Raw genomic sequence first — 17,826 nt, 5'->3', positions numbered from 1 at the left:
CGGACTTGCTATCAGGATTGGCGTATGCATCTTTGTGATGTTCTGAGTTTGCTTCATTCAAAGGTAAGTCAAACTTTTATTTAAAATTGTGCATGAGCCAAATGTTTTCCTTTCTTCCTCTTGCCACTATTTGCTTTTATGAAGCTTGCTGAACATCCTACGGTGAGGTTTCCTCTTGAGTTCCCAAGCTTGAGGGACTCGAGGCCCTCCTCGCGTCCCCAAAAGCCCCTGGAATGGCTGCCCTAGGACAGGAGTTTGGGGCCATAGTCACAAAACCATCCACACTGCACCATGGGACAGGATGGTTGTGCTAAACTGAAGAGAGAACTGGGAGAGGGCTCATGGTATAAGGGCTTCTGAGCTTACATTTGAAGAAGTTGAGACATCTTTTTTTGGCCCCAAGATGTGTCGAGGCACTTCTTGGACTTTAAGAGCCGGTGAATCCATTTCTGTAGAAATAGCCAGTGTTTTCTCTGTGCCATGTATGCAATAGATGGTTTCCCAAGGCTGACAAATCATGCAGATTTGTAATTGCAACAAATTATTCATGTCAGTGTGTTACTGGAGGTAATAGTTAAATAACTGCAATTACAGACTTCTAAATTTTCTCAAGTTAAATTGAGAATAAAATGAAAAATCGCACACTGCCATCAGTTTGGAGAACTTTATCCAAAAACACAACTTCCATCCGATATTGACAAAACTTGTCATTTTCACCATAGTAAAAGAATGAACTAGTACTAAGTACACACATAACGAAAGCAGTCAACAACTGGAAAAGAATATAACAGGAGCTTAAAAGAATACATTTCTGTTAACTAAACTTGCTAATTACAGTAAACTTAGAGAAAACAGAGGGAATTTTTAAAGTTGTTTTTCTCTTTACAGATAGAGATCCACATTTCAAGAACAATGTTTACAACTTTCTTTAAATGAACCCATATATTACAAAAACAATACAGAGAAGCCCTGCAAACCTGTTAGTGTACAAAACAGGGTAGCAGAGACAAAGCACAACAGAATTAAATTGCCAAGGATTATTAAGAAAAATAACAGTGCATACTAAAGGGCTCCTGTAAAGCTGTTTTACACGAGCTGAAGGATGTCATTTCCATATGACTGCGATTTTGTGTGAAGTACAGATGCTTTCAGAAGTGTCACTATTTAGCTTATTTTGGAAAAAAACCCAATAATTAGCAATATTTGAGATGAGACAGCTGAAAAACAAATGTTATAGGCTACCTCACAAAGCTAGCTACTGGATTTATTTACATTAGTTTAAAATTTCACTGAGGCCTTGCATTCCACTCCTTCCAAAGTTCATAACTTCAGAACTGAAAGAGATCTTAGTTAGAGAAAGAACAAATATTTCTCAGGTTAGGTGCTCAGACAATAGAAAAAATAGTGCAACTGTTTGCTACATTATATACCCTTCCAGGATATCTATCAAAATATTCAGACTTGTTTTTTATTACCTTCTCATTTAAAAAAATACAGCAATCTGCTTTCCTTCTTTTGATTAGGAAATTATGGACATCTTTACATATATTTAAAATAAAACCCCAGCAACCCAGAGCTAGTTTTGCAAGTTGATCTACTGAAGCAGATGTCAGTGTAGAAGAAGTGTTATTAATCCAGTTGACTCCAGGTGGAGGCAAAGGTCCCTCTGGATAGAGCAGCTTGCAGGCTCCGGATCCTTATGAAGGCAGTAACTGAAAACAGTTTTAGGCCTAGATCTGTAAACAGCTTAATCTTATTCCCTCATTAGTGAGACTGAACTCCACAGGAAATGTGACATCACCTTAATGACTGCAGCTCAGGAAGCTCCCAAAACAATACCAGAGCAAACAGGGACTTGTGAGGGAGGCTGTTCAGCAGTCTCGGTGGTGGCCAAGGAATACACTTCTTTTTGGTCATGAGATTTAGAAATGTGCAATCTGGCTACAGCAGCTTGGCCATGCATTTGAGAACTACAGGTGAGACTAGATTTGAAATACCCATGGCATAGCACACTGTGGTTGTTTTTCTTCACTAAATTAGGCTAGTGGTTAATGGCCTTGACCCTACAATAAATCACATAGAGCTTTTCAAGTCTCCTGCGTATGGCACTTCCACTCCCCTTACCCTACCCCAAGTGCATTACCACGGATTCTGATTGGCTAAGAATAACAAGGGACTTTGGGCTGAGGAAAGCTCAGCAAATGCTGACTGCAGAACAGTGCAGTATATTTATAAAACCTGAATTTCTAAAAGGTTGCATGGATACTGACAATACAGTTACCAAGCTTCGTGTTCACATCTTACTCTTCTGCTTCATTAACATCTCCATACAGGAAGAGACCTTGTGTCACTGATCTTTGCACTTACTGTGGTAAGTCCTTACATATCACTGACCTTACTGTCAGTGAAGGTCAATAAGGTGGTTAAGAATGGCTGAAGAACATTTCTGGCTTCCACATGCTTGCATATTCTGATACCAGGGAATGAAAAGAATACAGAGAAGACAAGGGGAGAACTCAAATGAAGGCATAGAGACATGTGGTGGTGACAAGGGGTTTAAAGGGTTGGGTGCGAGTTCACATCAGGGTACTTTGCGGAGGACTGAGGAATGATGCAGCCTAAAGGATCGGGTAGTGACTTTTGAGACATTCTTGAGAAGTGACTTGTCTCTGTTCTCAGTCTTTTTAAAGTCTGTGTAATACTAAGATCCCCTTTGAGACATACTGGCATAACGCTGTAGATTAAAATGAGGTGATGCTACTGTACAGATGATACTTGACTCATTAACATTCCATCCTTAAGAAACCTAGGTGGTTTTTGCTTTTGCAGGGAAACTAGGCAGAGCTTTGGAAGGTAAATCTTGCATGTATTCTACCAACACAGGAAGTTTTTCAAGTATTTTCTACAACTGAAAAATATCTTTACCAGCAGCCTGCATAGGAAAAATAGAATGGGTGGCACTAATGCTCCCAAGACTTACCAAAAAGATGGAGACACCATTTGTGCTCATATGAAAGGGCATTTGCCTCTGTACCAACAGATCAAGTCTGCCTATGACACTCAGGCAAACCTGCCTTCAGAAGCATGTCACTGAGATGATTAGATATGTGACAGATTTGTGTTATCAGGGTTGTCTCTTTTTCAGTTCCTGGCTGTGTTGCTGTAATTCCCAAAACAGCCTGCAAAAGCAGGTTTGGCCATGTTAACTCATTGTAAATACTCTGGTATAGGCTGGAATGAGATAAAATTGCTATGCATTTTGTTCTGCAAAGGCATATATTCCCCTGGAGTCTTCTGGGTAGACAATTAGACACTTTCCTCCTCCTTTGTGCCTGAAGGGTCAAAAACTAAAATGGGACATGGCTGGTCTCTAGCTGTTAGGACTTCCCTACACATCCAGAGAACAGCATAGTGATGACTTAATTTTCACTGTTCTGAGTTGGAAACACAAGACAAAAGGCAAAGAGGGGTTGTATGAGAAAACACAAAGACTTAGTGTCAGATCAAGGGCAGTAGGAGACTTCAAAGCCTCAGGGTGTTTTGATTTCTTTAGGATGTTCCGAGATTGCGGCAAAGGGCTAACTAACTGTTAAAGCATCTCTATCTTTACCTTATGGGTGGTGGACCAATATATCAATAACAGTATACCTAGCAGAAGAATATTGATCTCTGGCTTTTCTATGAATGGAATAAATGCACCTGTTTCACTGAGGATTAGCAAGATGCAAGATGAGGAGGGACATGCTGTACCTGATGGCTAGTTCACTTAAACTCAGCTCAGGCTGTGTGTACAGGAAGACAGCAGGGTTCAGAGGGGCAGAGCAGGAGTTAATGAAGCGCTCAGCTCTGCCTGTCAGAACCCTGATGTCTGACATTATCACCAGGGACCTGACTGCCCTTTTTTTTGTGCACATTAACCAGATGAAATCCAATTCTCCAGAGCTCCAAATGCTCCGAAAGCATAAAAGCATTTTGATCTGGGATTCTGATTTTTGGCCTATTTCTCTCATGAATGGAAGTGATCCTTAAAAATAATAGTTTTTCAGATTCTGCACTGTGATTAGACACAGGAAACCCAGTAAAATTACATGGATAAATGGACAAAGCTGTGCAAAAATAAGAACTCTCAGGAGTCTGCAAAGAATGTGAAGGAGGATATTAACAACTGGAATTGTTTGAAAATAGCAAAACAAAAGCTTCCAATGATAGACAAAATATGTAACAACCTATAGACTAACGATGTCTGTTTTCATTTGATCCCAGACACAAATGCACATTTTCCCTTTATCTTCAAATGGATGTACAGGATAAGACTATAATGGCTGGCTGCTTCTATTCACTCTTGATTTGGGACTTGTTATTACAGGATGCTCAGCAGTTTGGTGGGATGCTGATGGCCCTCAAGTCCCATTGCAAACAAGGATTCTGGAGAGGGGATCTCACTACTTCTGAGGTATCTATCAGCTCACTTGCTCACTCAAATGGCTAAATACATTATTTGCAGCAAATGAGTCTGCTACTGTTGTTGCATCAGTTTAAAAATCTGTTGTTCAGGTTTGCAAGTTTGTTGACACAGAAATACATCCTCCTCCCTCGTTTTATTTTAGGAGGATGCTAATGCTGTAGACAAGCACAGACTCCTAGCCCTGCAGATAAAAATAACAGGAGTAGCTGTGTGGGTTTCTCTACCCCATTTTCCTATCTAATGAGCCTTTGCACCCATCTCCATAGCTGTTCACCCTTTAGTCTCTTTGCTGTAATGGCTGCACAGCTGCTGTGTTGAGCTGCTGGCTGCTTAGAGAAAAAAAAAAAAATCTTAAGAGACAGTTCCATTATTAGACATGTTGCTATTGATCCCTAAAGGCCATGGATAGAATAGACACTTTAGAGCATCCAGTTTGTCTACCTGCTTTCTATGGGTCATTATTTAATAAGCCATCATCAAAATAATACTTCACAGAGCATACAGTATTGCATCTTGTGTTTGCACAATGATGTTTACAACATAGCTAGGGGTCTAACGCTGCATATAGGGTGTTTTGGTTTGTCTACTACAGAGCAAACTCCAGTCAGGACCTTGTAACTTATCTGTGCTAGATGCTTTTATTTAAAGCACAATCTTCTATAAGGGGAATCCTGCTCTCATGCTGATGCATAAAGTGCTCAGCAAAGCAGAGCCCTCTTCTGCTTTTAGAGAAGAGCTTCAGAGGACAGCTCTGAGGAACGTGTTGGGGCTTCCTCGTCACCCCTCAGTGAGCAACAACAGTTATCCAACTTCCCAGCTCCAAGGAAGGGAGAAGCTACAGTGCTCCAAGTCAAGCTGTGCTGACAGTTCAGGGTATAACATACACCCCCTTAAAGAAGTGGTAACACATTTCCAGGTTCCAACCGTACCCTGGGCTGCATCAAGAGAAGTGTGGCCAGCAGGTCAAGGGAGGTGATTCTCCCCCTCTACTCTGCTCTCGTGAGACCCCACCTGCAGTGCTGTGTCCAGCTCTGGGGTCCCCAGTATAAGAAGGACATGGAGCTGCTTGAGCAGAGGAGGATCACAAAGATATCAGGAGGCTGGAGCACCTCCTTTATGAGGACAGGCTGAGAGAGTTGGGGTTGTTCAGCGTGGAGAAAAGAAGGCTCCAGGGAGACCTTATAGCAGCCTTCCAGTACTTAAAGGGGGCCTACAGGAAAGATGGGGAGGGACTCTTTATCAGGGAGTGTAGTGATAGGATGAGGGATAACAGTTTGAAACTGAAAGAGGGAAGATTTAGACTAGAGAGAAGGAAGAAATTCTTTACTGTGAGGGTGGTGAGACAGTGGAACAGGTTGTCCAGAGAAGCTGTGGCTGCCCTCTTCCTGGAAGTGTTCAAGGCCAGGTTGGATGGGCCTTTGAGCAACCTGGTCGAGTGGAAGGTGTCCCTGTCCATGGCAGGGGGGTTGGAATGAGATAATCTTTAAGGTCCCTTCCAACTCAAACCATTCTATGATTCGCAGGACCATACCTATGACACCATTCATCCACTTCTCCACTCCCCTCTGTGACTTCTCTGAACTTAACAACAGATGAGTCCCCTTTTTCATGGTGAATTTAAACCTTCCCTAACCTCCCAGAAGATGGAAGTTGTTGTAGTGGATGAAGCCAGAACACAACATCCAAAAACATACTGTGCATGTTATCACTATCAAATTAGATCAGAGTTTGAACCAGCTCTGCCCACTGTGATTTAGGGATCTTTAATACACCTGACAATATTCTGCACAGACTGTCGTATGCAGTATTCTTGCACCTGCATCCTAAAGCTACTTTTTCTCAACAGTTAGTGTGCAGTTTAACTACGAGAGAGGAAATGCCTGCACTTGCTGCCTGCACCCACTTTGCCATGTCACCCTGTCAAGCCAATTACTTTAATTAAAGTGCTGTCTGGTCCTTCTTGACAACTCAGCCTTTAATGATGAAAATATGTATGAGAATGATCTGGATGAGAGAGGCAGAACTCATTGTTTTCCAACACTCCTGCTATAATTATCAATTTCACATGAAAGTAGGACAGTTTCTTTGGGAAAAGCAACACAAAAGCGTCACTCGGTTTCATTAGCAGAGTGGTGGTTCTTCGCTGTTCCTGCTCTAATGCTCTTCTTCATGGGTGAAGAATTTAGTCTGGTGCTTTGGTAGAGAGATGCAAACATTGCTAATTGCACTAAGATTAATATTCTAGGAAACTTAAACAAAGTACTCCACTGGCAAATTCATTAAGCCGTAATGGGCAAGTACTATAGTGTCAAACTGGTTTTAATCATGGTGGAAATGTTTTGCATTTCACACAAAAACAGTGCTTGCAAGATCTAGCCTAACTAAGCCTACAGAAACACTAAAGAAAAGTCCATGAGTAATTGATACAATTACAAAGTCAACAGAGTCTCAGGAAATGGTTGGGGACAGTACATTACATTAAGCAACATTTACATGGATCCTACATGTTCGTACATCAGACTTTATCCTGCTCATTCTGCATTGGAAACTTCTCTGCAGCCTTCCAACCTCACTCAACAGTTTGCTTTCTGCTCAGTGAGTATAAGGAGGAGTGTAAGAACAGGAGTACACAATTTATGCAGCTCCCCTGTTTTTTATCATCCTCTGCCTATGAAGGAACGAATAGCTATTTTAGGACAGTGAAAATCATCATTTTTCTATCATTCTTAAGACTACAGCTATTTTATTAGACAGAATTTGCTTTCTGTCCTGCTGGTCTTCCAGAACGGGGCTTCTCAAACTTTTTCCCAGCACAGATCTTGTCTGTCCTCAACCATCTTCACAAAATCCTTCTTCCAAACAGGGAAATAACTGCACACACAGAAGCTCAGTTCCTCAAGTGAGTTGTCATTGTTTTTCTCATCCTCAAAATAACTTAGTTTTTTTTCCTCTCCCCTGCTAGCTCTGTTTGCACCTTTCCCAGCTTTAAAGGCCAGTTCATAGAGAGGGAAAAAAAAATATATTCAGTGACTACTGAGTGGTTATAAATACTGATTTGGGGTATGCTGCTTTGATTCAAGTAACTGTCCACCAGCCCTGCAGGAAAGTGTTTTTGAAGAGAAAAGAAAATCCAAACCTCTCTGTACATTCGGCAGCTCTTAGTTCAGCCTCAAGCTCAGTGGCAGGCAAGTGTCAAAAACAGTCTCCGTGCCTGCAGACAAGGCTTTCTGGGATTAGGGTAGTAGCTGTATGAGACAGAAAACCTATACAGTACATGCAGAGAGAAGAATAATTTGTCTGCTGCTCTCAAAGTGCAGACATTTTATGTATTTGTGTTTACTTTTTAAGGGGGAAGAGGGAGATTTCCAAGAGAGGTGATTTTTTATTTTCTTCCCTCAAGATTTTATAATCTCTGAAACAAGGAAGGCTACAATTTATTTTGAAAAAATACAGATCTTGAAAAGGAACTGCTTATGGGAACAATGAAGTGAAAATGTTGTCCCTCAACAGAACAAATCTAAATGATCATCAGAGTTGTTACCTAAAGCAGGCTATATAAAAATCACTTCCAGGAGCCTCATCAGAACACAGAGACATATTAATACTGAAATATAAGCACTTGCATATCTGTCACTTACTACCTTTTTTTGCTGCTTCTATCCCAGGCCATACCCGACTCTTGCACTCACTCTCTCACGAGCACAGAAGTGTCCAATATTTCAATGCTATTTTCCTCATAGACATCATTCACTGTTAATTGGGCTTCACAATTTCCCCACATTCTTTCAATACACCCATAAGCTTATGAAAGTACATGACTGCTACGGGAAATCTGGATTACAGTGAAATAAGCCTTTGTATTTGGCCTTTGTTTCCTGGAAGGGACACACCTACAAGCCACTGCAATCCTGTACCTCTGGACAGAAATGGGAGCTTTTGTTGCTGCTCTGTTTAACGCGTCCTCCTCTGGAGTTCAGAGGGTGTGCAGACCAGCCACACCTTGCAATAGCTGTGCCTCCTCCTGCAAACAGCAGACAAGTTTAGCATCAATTCATAGATTATCAGATCCGGTAACTGATACTGGAAGGCAAGTGATAGATAGGATGGATCTGCCTGTCTTGGCTTTAAGAGTCATGATTTTGAACACAGCCCAGTAGTGTATGCATGTCTGAAGACTCACACATGATGAACTTGTACTTCATCAAAACTGAGCCAATGCTGACCAATTAGTCCATCTGGAAAACTAAGATGTCCAGCAAACATGACAGAACAATTTCATACAACATTATAGCACAGTAAAAAATGCACAAAAAAGCTGACAAAATGCAGAAGAGCTGCTAGAAAAATCTAAACAGTAGAAAATAAGCACTTTCTATATAAATCTCACTTTCTCCTTGTATTTACTATACCCATGTTGGTCTCTCTTTTATTACATTTCTATACAAAACTGGTATTGGCTCTGTTCTCAATTAAAGCTCTCACCTTCATAAAATTTTCAATTGCATCCAAACTTTCTGCCATCAAGATTCAAGATGATTGACTTGCATTTAATTTCCATAATTGTGGCAGCACTTAATCAGCGAAGTCCCTACCTATATGTATTTATATAGATATACATGTATATACACACAAATACATACATACACGTGACAAATACTGCTGCAGTTATCCTCTCTTCCAGTGTTTGGAGTGACAGTCATCCTAGAAAGTGAAGGCATACACCACTCCCACAACCACAATATTTCCAATTGTTGCTATTATTGCAATCCATAACAATATGGCATCATTTGAAGAACGGGATGTCTCCTCTGGTGGATTCTGCGTGGAAGAAGCTGCATGGACGTTGGCTGATGAGTTAAACAAGGAGTACTCTGTACTAAAGTCCTCATTGGGTGAGTCCATAAAGGCTCCTCCCATAACAGGAAGCTGTGAAGAAAGATATGGCAAAATTAGATTGAAGGCCAATATTTGTATTTGCTTTGTCTCAGTCATTACTAAAGACTAACCTCTAGCAAACCTGCAAAATTACTCAGATTTCAGGTATGTGGTGCTAACCTGTTAGGAATACCACAGGCACACACTTTACAGTATTTCTTCCATTTCTGTTAGAATCAATATTATTGTGGAAAACCTGTGTTTATTACATGGAATATACATAAGATCTAACATGCAGACTCCAAGTCAACCTAAGTACTTATATGCATTTAGAAATAAGAGATACAGCTATCCACAAAGCACTCACATACCATCAGATAATTACACAGTAACTAAAAGTCCCAGAAGACTATAGTAAGCAGGTAGACCAAACCCATAGCTTTACTGGGGAAAAAAAACAACCCAAAGCTATATGTCCAAATCTCTCTGCCAGCCTGACCAGAAGGGAAAAATTCCATCATTGTGTTGATGACTGGTCTGATCTTGAGCAATGAGTAAAACTTAGACGTCAGTGCATGCTCCCTACACTCCCCCTTCAGATCTGGTAGAACTCTAGTACTTCAAGAAAAGCTGAAAAAAGTCTGGGAATGTTCTCTTTAAAGAAATGCTGCAACACCAACCAACTTTTCCTTCCCCACAATGGTTTCCATGCTGCTGCTGTCACCTTCCAACTTTTAGACGCAATTACAATCTCCTGTTTTTACACGCTACTTGTAAGTGCTTTTGGGGTTTTGGCATTATTATTCTTCACCTTTCTCAATAGGGATTTCTTCTACAGCTGAAACCCTCTGGCTCTGTAACACAATAAAAATCCTTCCTGATGTTATACTAGTAGTCATACTGTTATAACTTCAATAGTACTGTTGAAGCCACCATGGCCTATGAATAAGAGAGGAACCAGCCTTGTTTTCGTTCAGACACATCACAGAAGGCTGCTATACTATCAGCCCTAAATTACCGTGCCCAGTACTCACTGGGCTGAAAAATCAATCTCTTCTAACACTCTGTTCTTCAACTCCCGCATCCCATTTTGACTCTCCCACTAACCTCTCCCTTTGGCACCGAACTACACCCGCCTGGCTGTGTGCAGCTGTGCTATGGAGGCTGCTAAACAGGACAGAATTTGAGGACAAACCACCCCTCCCCTCCACAGTGGTGGCTGTAATTTAAAAATTAGAGCAAAGAATTTGAGAAACTTGAGAATAAACTAACTTTTTTAGCTTGCTATCCATAACATTTTACAGACCTATAAAAGACAGACTCTCTTTCAAAGCTGACTGCTGAACAAATTTCATCTGTACTAGAAAATACCATGTCACATTCAAAACGAAACAGAGAATGATGTAAGACCACAGTAAGTATATCATACTACCTAATACACATTAAATAAAATTATCTTTGAGATCAAATATGATTAGACAAAAGCAGTTAGCAAGAAACCAAACAGGAAATTGCAAAAGTCAAGTTTGATCCTTTGTCCCTGCATCAAACAGTTTTGCTGCCATTTCAACACAGGCTGCGTTAAAGAGAGCAAAAGCTTCCATTTCACAAGCAGCCCAGCTTGATGTTTTGAATCCAGTTCCACACCAGCCTTTTTTATGTCTTGGGATTTGATAAGGAAAACATTGCTTGGTTAAATCAGGATTTCTTTCTATGTAGAGAGTGCCATAAAAGGCAATTCTGACTTCAAACTAAGTGTACTTATGTAGTGATGCTGCCATTTAACAGCTACGGAGACACTAATTAAAGATCTTCGCAGCAAATGACAGGCATACATTTACCATATTGACAGCAAAATGTTTAATCTGAGGTGCTTGCATCCTTAGCAAACCATTTTAAGGGTATCAGCATTTAGTATCACCAATTCTGCAAATCTTTCAGCTGGAACAACCATCCAAAATACAGAGGTACACATATGTGCACATGCCCAAGACAGTGGGAGGTTATGAGCCCTGTTCTGCTGAGTGATACCTGGGTTTTGGGCCACACATTCTGTGCCCTCAGTAAGTTATTTGAAGTGACAAGCTGCCACCCCGTTAGTCCACCTAGTGCTGTCACAGAGGCAGGGAGTATTCATTGTAGCAGCACAGCTACACACCACACTGCAAATGATGTCAGATCTGAATCTCCTTGTACTGTCTAAGGCTCACACAAGCTGTTTGCACCATCTGAGGGGAATACGTGGTAAAACAGCTCATCTGAATCTCCGAAAGGCTTGCAGTGACCTGAGACAAAGCACTGACGTTCAGCACCTGGCACAGGCTCTTTCTGTAAAACTGACTTCCAGTTTTTCTGTTTGTAGGTCAGTAGCACTTCACCACAGATCTGGAAATAAACCTTACTGCCAATTTCCTGTTTGCAGAAATCATCTCTTACTAAATGCATATTCCCCCCTCTTCTCACTGCTAAAATGGCTTCACATAAGAGCCCGGGAATGGCCATATGTTGTCAGACAGAAACTCCATCTCCCTTGTGTGTTAGCTCCAGCAGTGGCCATAGATGCTGAAGAAAGAGTAAGAGCACAACTGGACAAGCATGTCAGGTACTACCCCTTAACAACTCACAGCCTCCAACTGTTTTCAGCAAGACAAATGCTATTGCTATGGGTTTAATAATGCCCAAAGAATTTTGCTACCATGAACTTGTGCAGTCTCCACCCGAGCTCATCTAAAGCTGAGCATCCTTCTCATTTTGGCCTCTTACTGCCTCTTAACAGTCAGGGTTGCCCAGTGATTAGGGCCACATAAATCATCCCTGGGAGATATGCCTGTCTCTCCACTGGAGAGAGGGAAGCATAGATGATTAATATCAACTGGTAATCTATCTTTTTGGTAGATTAACTTCAGTGAGATAAGTCTCATCCTCAGTCTTGATATCTTTGTTCTCCCAAAAGGTACAGTATCTTCCCTCTGCAGTCTTATTTATTACATTAAAGGCTGTGAGACATCCAGACCCAACACTAATGGGAGTTGTGAAGTGCCTGTGATAAACAGTAGGCTAAGGATAGAAACCCTTCAGTGCATTCTGTGCTTGCTCTATTTGTCTGTGACTCTACAAAGCAAATATACACCAATTTACATCTGCCAAAAACTTCACTCATGTCACTGCCATTACAGCGACCTGCAGTCTCTTTTAGCCTCAGAGAGTTTTTATAGTTCAGGCAAAGCTGTGCAGAGCCTGTGCCACCTTCCCCAGGAGTGCCAGGCAAAGAGGCCAGAGCAAAGGGTTAACTGGGAAATGCAACAGTGAGGAACATGGCAGGAGCAGATGGAGGGGGGGAATGCTGTAGAACTGTTTGGAAATTAAACTCTTTTCCTAGTGACTATGTCGATATTGTTAAGTAGCACTAAAATAGTACGTCACTTGCTAAATGGCTTCTGGGACTGGCGAAGAACAAATTCAAATCATTAAATATCAACAGGCAGAAAAGCAAACAGCAAGATGTCAAGTGGTAATGAGAACACCCACTGCGCTGAATACCTCCTACTGACATCGAAGAGGACGCTTTAGGGTCACGAGAAGGAGAACAAGGCTCTTGAACTGTTGTTAAGTGATACACTTTCCTGTTAGCAGAAAAATCCTATTCTATAACCAAAATGATTCACATGAAAGAAAAACAACATGTCAGGTACCAGTCACTGAGACTCTAAAAATGATCTCTTTCTTAAGCAGCATCACATAAAATCCATGACTTAGCAATAACATTGCTCCATTCCTTTCAGAATCAGGTGTCTGTCATTTTTTCAGAGTCAGCTAGATGATCTTCAGGGTCTTTTCCAACCTAGACGATTCTGTGATTCTGTGACCGGCCGCCAACCGGATTTAACTCCATTCACCACAACTCTTTGGGCCCGGCCATTCAACCAGTTTTTTTACCCACTGAAATGTGTGCCCATCCAAGCCATGAGCAGCCAGTTTTGCCAGGAGAATGCTGTGGGAAATGGTGTCAAAGGCCTTACTAAAGTCAAGGTAGACAACATCCACAGCCTTTCCCTCACCCAATAAGCAGGTCACCCTGTCATAGAAGGAGATCAGGTTTGTCAAGCAGGACCTGCCTTTCATAAACCCATGCTGACTGGGCCTGATCATCTGGTTGTCCCGCACGTGTTGTGTGATGGTACTCAGGATGAGCTGCTCCATCAGCTTCCCGGGCACCGAAGTCAAGCTGACAGGCCTGTAGTTTCCTGGATCATCCTTCCGACCCCTCTTATATATGGGCGTCACATTGGCCAATTTCCAATCTGTCGGGACCTCCCCGGTCAGCCAGGACTGCTGGTAAATGATGGAAAGCGGCTTGGCGAGCACCCCAGCCAGCTCCTTCAGCACCCTCGGGTGTATCCCATCCGGTCCCATAGACTTGTGTGTGTCTATGTGATGCAGTAGGTCACTGACTATCTCCTCCTGGAATGCAGGGAGGTTGTTCTCCCAGTCTCTGTCTTCTGGCTGAGGAGGCTGGATTCCCTCAGTACAACTAGTCTTGCTATTAAAGACTGAGGCAAAGAAGGCATTAAGCACCGCAGCCTTTTCCTCATCACTTGTTACCATGTTTCCTCCTGCGTCTAGCAGGGGATGGAGGCTCTCCCTGGTCTTTCTTTTGCTGTTGACATAGAAACATTTCTTGTTATCCTTGACTGCTGAAGCCAGATTAATTTCTAGCTGGGCTTTAGACCTCCTGATTTCCACCCTGCGTAGCCTCACAGCATCTTTGTAATCATTGTGAGTGGAATTCTCTTGTGTCTCACTGAAACATACATATATATAGTCTCCTCATCTAAAGCATGCACTATTATGTAAATGCAGATGTCCTGGCTACTATTTAATTACTGGTAATATCTAGAGAACCAAGTTCTGTCCACCATTTGACAGAATACCACCCTACTACTTACAATGCGAAGGCTGGGTACATAGTGACAATCAGGACAGTTATTCCATGTTCGCTGCAAGTGGATTAGTTTAAATGCATTAAACCCCCACAGAGCCAAAATTAAAGGGCACCTAAGGCAATCCTCTTTGATTTAATTAAATAGGTCTAATTCTGAAGAGGGAGGATACATGCAAATGTTTTACGCAGTTAACTTCAAATTCTCATTTTAATTCAGATCCCTGCTTCACCCTGAAATCACAGTCTCAGGTTGACAAGCTTAGGAGAAACAGCTGCTTATTTTCAAAATAAGCAGTTGTCAAAATGCTCACCCTACCAGTGGCAATGGAAAATTTTCACTCTAACTTGGAAGCATCAGGATTTCACCTGTTATTTTTAATCTTGTTAAAACTTCTCTATTCTATGAATTCTGTCAATCTGCTTTTCTTCCAATTCATGATATTCCTAGGACTTGCGTATTACTTTCTCCACTGCTTTCCCGATTTATGCTAGGCTAGATATAATATCTTTGTCCTTTTAGATGAGATCTCTGTTCAAAGTTATTCCTTATCAGCAGTATCTCAGATGCCTGAGGTTAGAGTTTCAGCCTTGCTGTTGAACCATGCTAAGAGTTGCCTTGATCAACAGGTGTCTAGATATTCAGGAAGGAGCATCCAAAGATGTTGCAAGGTGCTGCAGCAGACACTCAATTCTGAATTTGTTCTTGGCTGTAGAAACCAGTTTCCCTTAACTAAGGTATTCCCATGGGAAACTGAGCTCAACTAGATCTTTGTCCCTAGGCACAGCTACCCCTCAAGTGCCTTATATGAGCACATGCCTTGTGCAGGCTGGAGCACCTCTCTGTGGAAAGTGATTCTGCTGAATCAGCTGCAAGAAACAGTGAAAATAACTGTCATGAATGTAAGTGTTTTCACCCTGATTTTTTCACTCTCATATTTCTGCACTGGTAGCATCCAAGATACCCTAATGATAAACATGCTGTGATTCCATTCCCACAATTTACATCTGCCTAGCGCCTCCTTGAAATAGCTTTTATTATTTCAAAGAACCCTACTGCTTTTAAACTATTATTCTCAACCAACTACTGTTGGATTTAATCTTCCGAGTATAGAAGACTGACAACAAACAAAAGCCTTTTTATTGCTGACAAGTCTCAAATGGAAACAAAGAAGTTTCTCATCCTATCCCTGGTCCCAAGAATTCCTCCTCACTTTCCAGCCAATGTCAGCAATGCTGCATCAAGGAAAAGAAAAAGCTTTGTCAGTGTTCAACAGAAATGCAAACAACCTGTATGAAGAAGCTGCAAGCTAAGTCACATATAATTTAAATTGTGAATCTGTATAGTCTAAATTGGAGGGGGTGGTGAATACCACAGAAGCGTGCAGGGCAATCAAGCAGACATGCTTTAAACTATCTGGATGTGCCAGGAACAACCACTCAAGCAGCAGCACTAGGTGACTTTCCACATAACTGATACAGCTGAGGCTAGCATCCTATTGTGGACACCATGTTGGGGAAGTAGAAGGTGCCTGGGTTTCATTTACACACAGTTATAACTTTTGTGCTTCCAGGAGCACAAATATATAAAAATAAAAATAAAGGGAACTGGAAAGGTGAGTATTTATCAACATGGAAAAACTCAGTAGAAGGCTATAAAACTAACCATCAGTGTTATTATGAGTTATTCAAACTGTTTACTATTTCCTAAACTGGCAAAACAGAGGACCTTTTCACACCATGTGTAGTCATACTGGAAAACTCAGAACAGGAATTCCTTTAGAGATAAGAGCAACCTGCAGAGCTGTATCAGTTCAATATTGAACATAACTCTGGAAGGGCTTCAAACACCAAGCTTCTGAGTTTAAACTCTTTAATCATATGTGAGAAGAAAGAGGTGCTGATTATCCCACCTATTGAAGGGTTTCTTGCACAGCCTTCTGATATATGTGACATTGGTAACTTCAAAGCCAAACTAATGGATTTAACTGGACTTACATGGTCTCCTGCTCTGATCCAGGCTGGCAATTCCCTTCAGGTGTCAAGTTCCTCTATTACAAAAAAAAAACAAAACCAAAAAAACCCACAAAATACCCCAAAAGGAAACCAAAAGAACAATCTGGGGTAAGAGAAAGGAACACTGCCTGGGGCATAATGTTTCAAGGTCCCAAAGGACAGCTTTGCTTTAAACACACAAGGTGCTATCACTGGCTGGAAGCAAGAACACAGCTACATGGTATCAGTGGAAGTTTTGGTTCTTAAGCAGAGAGTTAGTGGCTCTCCATGTGCCAGAGGATAAAGAGGAAAAGAAGAGTAACACAAGCTGGTTGTAATGGCCCTTCATATCTGCAAGAGGAAAATGCATTCCCACCATAAATGAAAAAGTCAAATGATGAGGTGTAAGCGGAAAACTATAGAGCAGAGCTCAAGAGTGGGTGTACAGGAAAAAAGTGAAAGAAGCCTAATCCCATTTCTCAAAGTGAAAAAGGGCTGCACAAGCCCTTCTTCCACCATGATCTTTGCAGCCATGTTAATCTCTGACAAAATGTCAATGTCGCATTATCAATCTACTGTTGTGGCCAAGGTATCTTGGTAGCAGAGAAAGGGGCTGACCATATTCTTTTGATTCCCTTCTGCTCCCTCTCCCTTAGCCTGACAACATGCTTAGGCTATTCCCAGGGCGAAAGGATGGGAATTGGCAGCCATTCATAGTAATGGAAGCAACAACACAATTTCAAAACTAAAACTAGTTCCAGATGAAAAATTGTTTAAAGCACTAGACTTCAGGCATGGGCAAAAGCAGTGATTTTGTAAATCCTTCAGTACTCAGTAATCAGGATGCCTCTCATGAACACTAAAAGAATTTCAACGGGCAGGTGTTAGGGGCTAGACCTAAAAGGATGTGACATTCTGGACATCATCTTATTCCTCTAGAGTAAAAATAATTACATACAAATTCCTCTATATTGCATATGCTATGCTGACCACTGTTCAAACAAAAACCCAGTAGCAATCAAAAAATCTTGCATGCTATCTCCAATCCCTGCTACACAGCCCATGAAAAATTAAGTGGCTGAGCTTTAACTAAACCATACTAACAGTCATAATATAGCTTAGCTCTATTTCATCAGAGAAATTACTTACTATTCCATGCAGACTCAAAAGCTTTCAAACTATACATCTGATGTATTTTACACAGTGATGGATGTACTACAAAGACAAGTTGGGATAAATCTGCCTATTAAGGGAAGCAATCACTACCATTGCAGCTCTGCTGTACTTAATGATACGATATAAATGCCTCATTTTCAGCACCTTTGAGATAGCCACCTGGAATCTAGCTTCAAATATGATAACACAAGAATTAGGTCAGTGCCCCCATCATAAGGCAAACCCACTGGGAAAAACTTATTCTATGATGACTTCCAGAGATTAATTCTCCCCCAGAAAATACTTGAAGGAATCCAGCAGAAAGCCTCAGAAGGGAAATTAAAACAATTTAATAGTCTCAACACTTTCCATAATGATTATTTTCCTTAAGTTTATA

The 17,826-nt window shown here is 41.3% G+C and overlaps 1 protein-coding gene across 1 annotated transcript in view; it reads right to left on the bottom strand.

Moving 5' to 3' along the window:
- Positions 1 to 650: 650 nt before the first annotated feature.
- Positions 651 to 17,826, bottom strand: part of C4H14orf132 (chromosome 4 C14orf132 homolog) — a 42,380-nt gene continuing 25,204 nt past the window's right edge. Inside the window, exon 2 of the mRNA XM_074868725.1 lies at positions 651 to 9,391. Coding sequence (XP_074724826.1) covers positions 9,167 to 9,391 — 225 coding nt within the window. The 3' untranslated portion in view covers positions 651 to 9,166. The remainder of the gene's footprint in view (positions 9,392 to 17,826) is intronic.

The sequence above is a fragment of the Strix uralensis genome, chromosome 4 (genome assembly GCF_047716275.1).
Source record: "Strix uralensis isolate ZFMK-TIS-50842 chromosome 4, bStrUra1, whole genome shotgun sequence".
NCBI classification, from domain to species: Eukaryota; Metazoa; Chordata; class Aves; order Strigiformes; family Strigidae; genus Strix; species Strix uralensis.
Note: the sequence above shows the minus strand (reverse complement) of the source record. Positions and strands in the feature narration are given on the sequence as shown.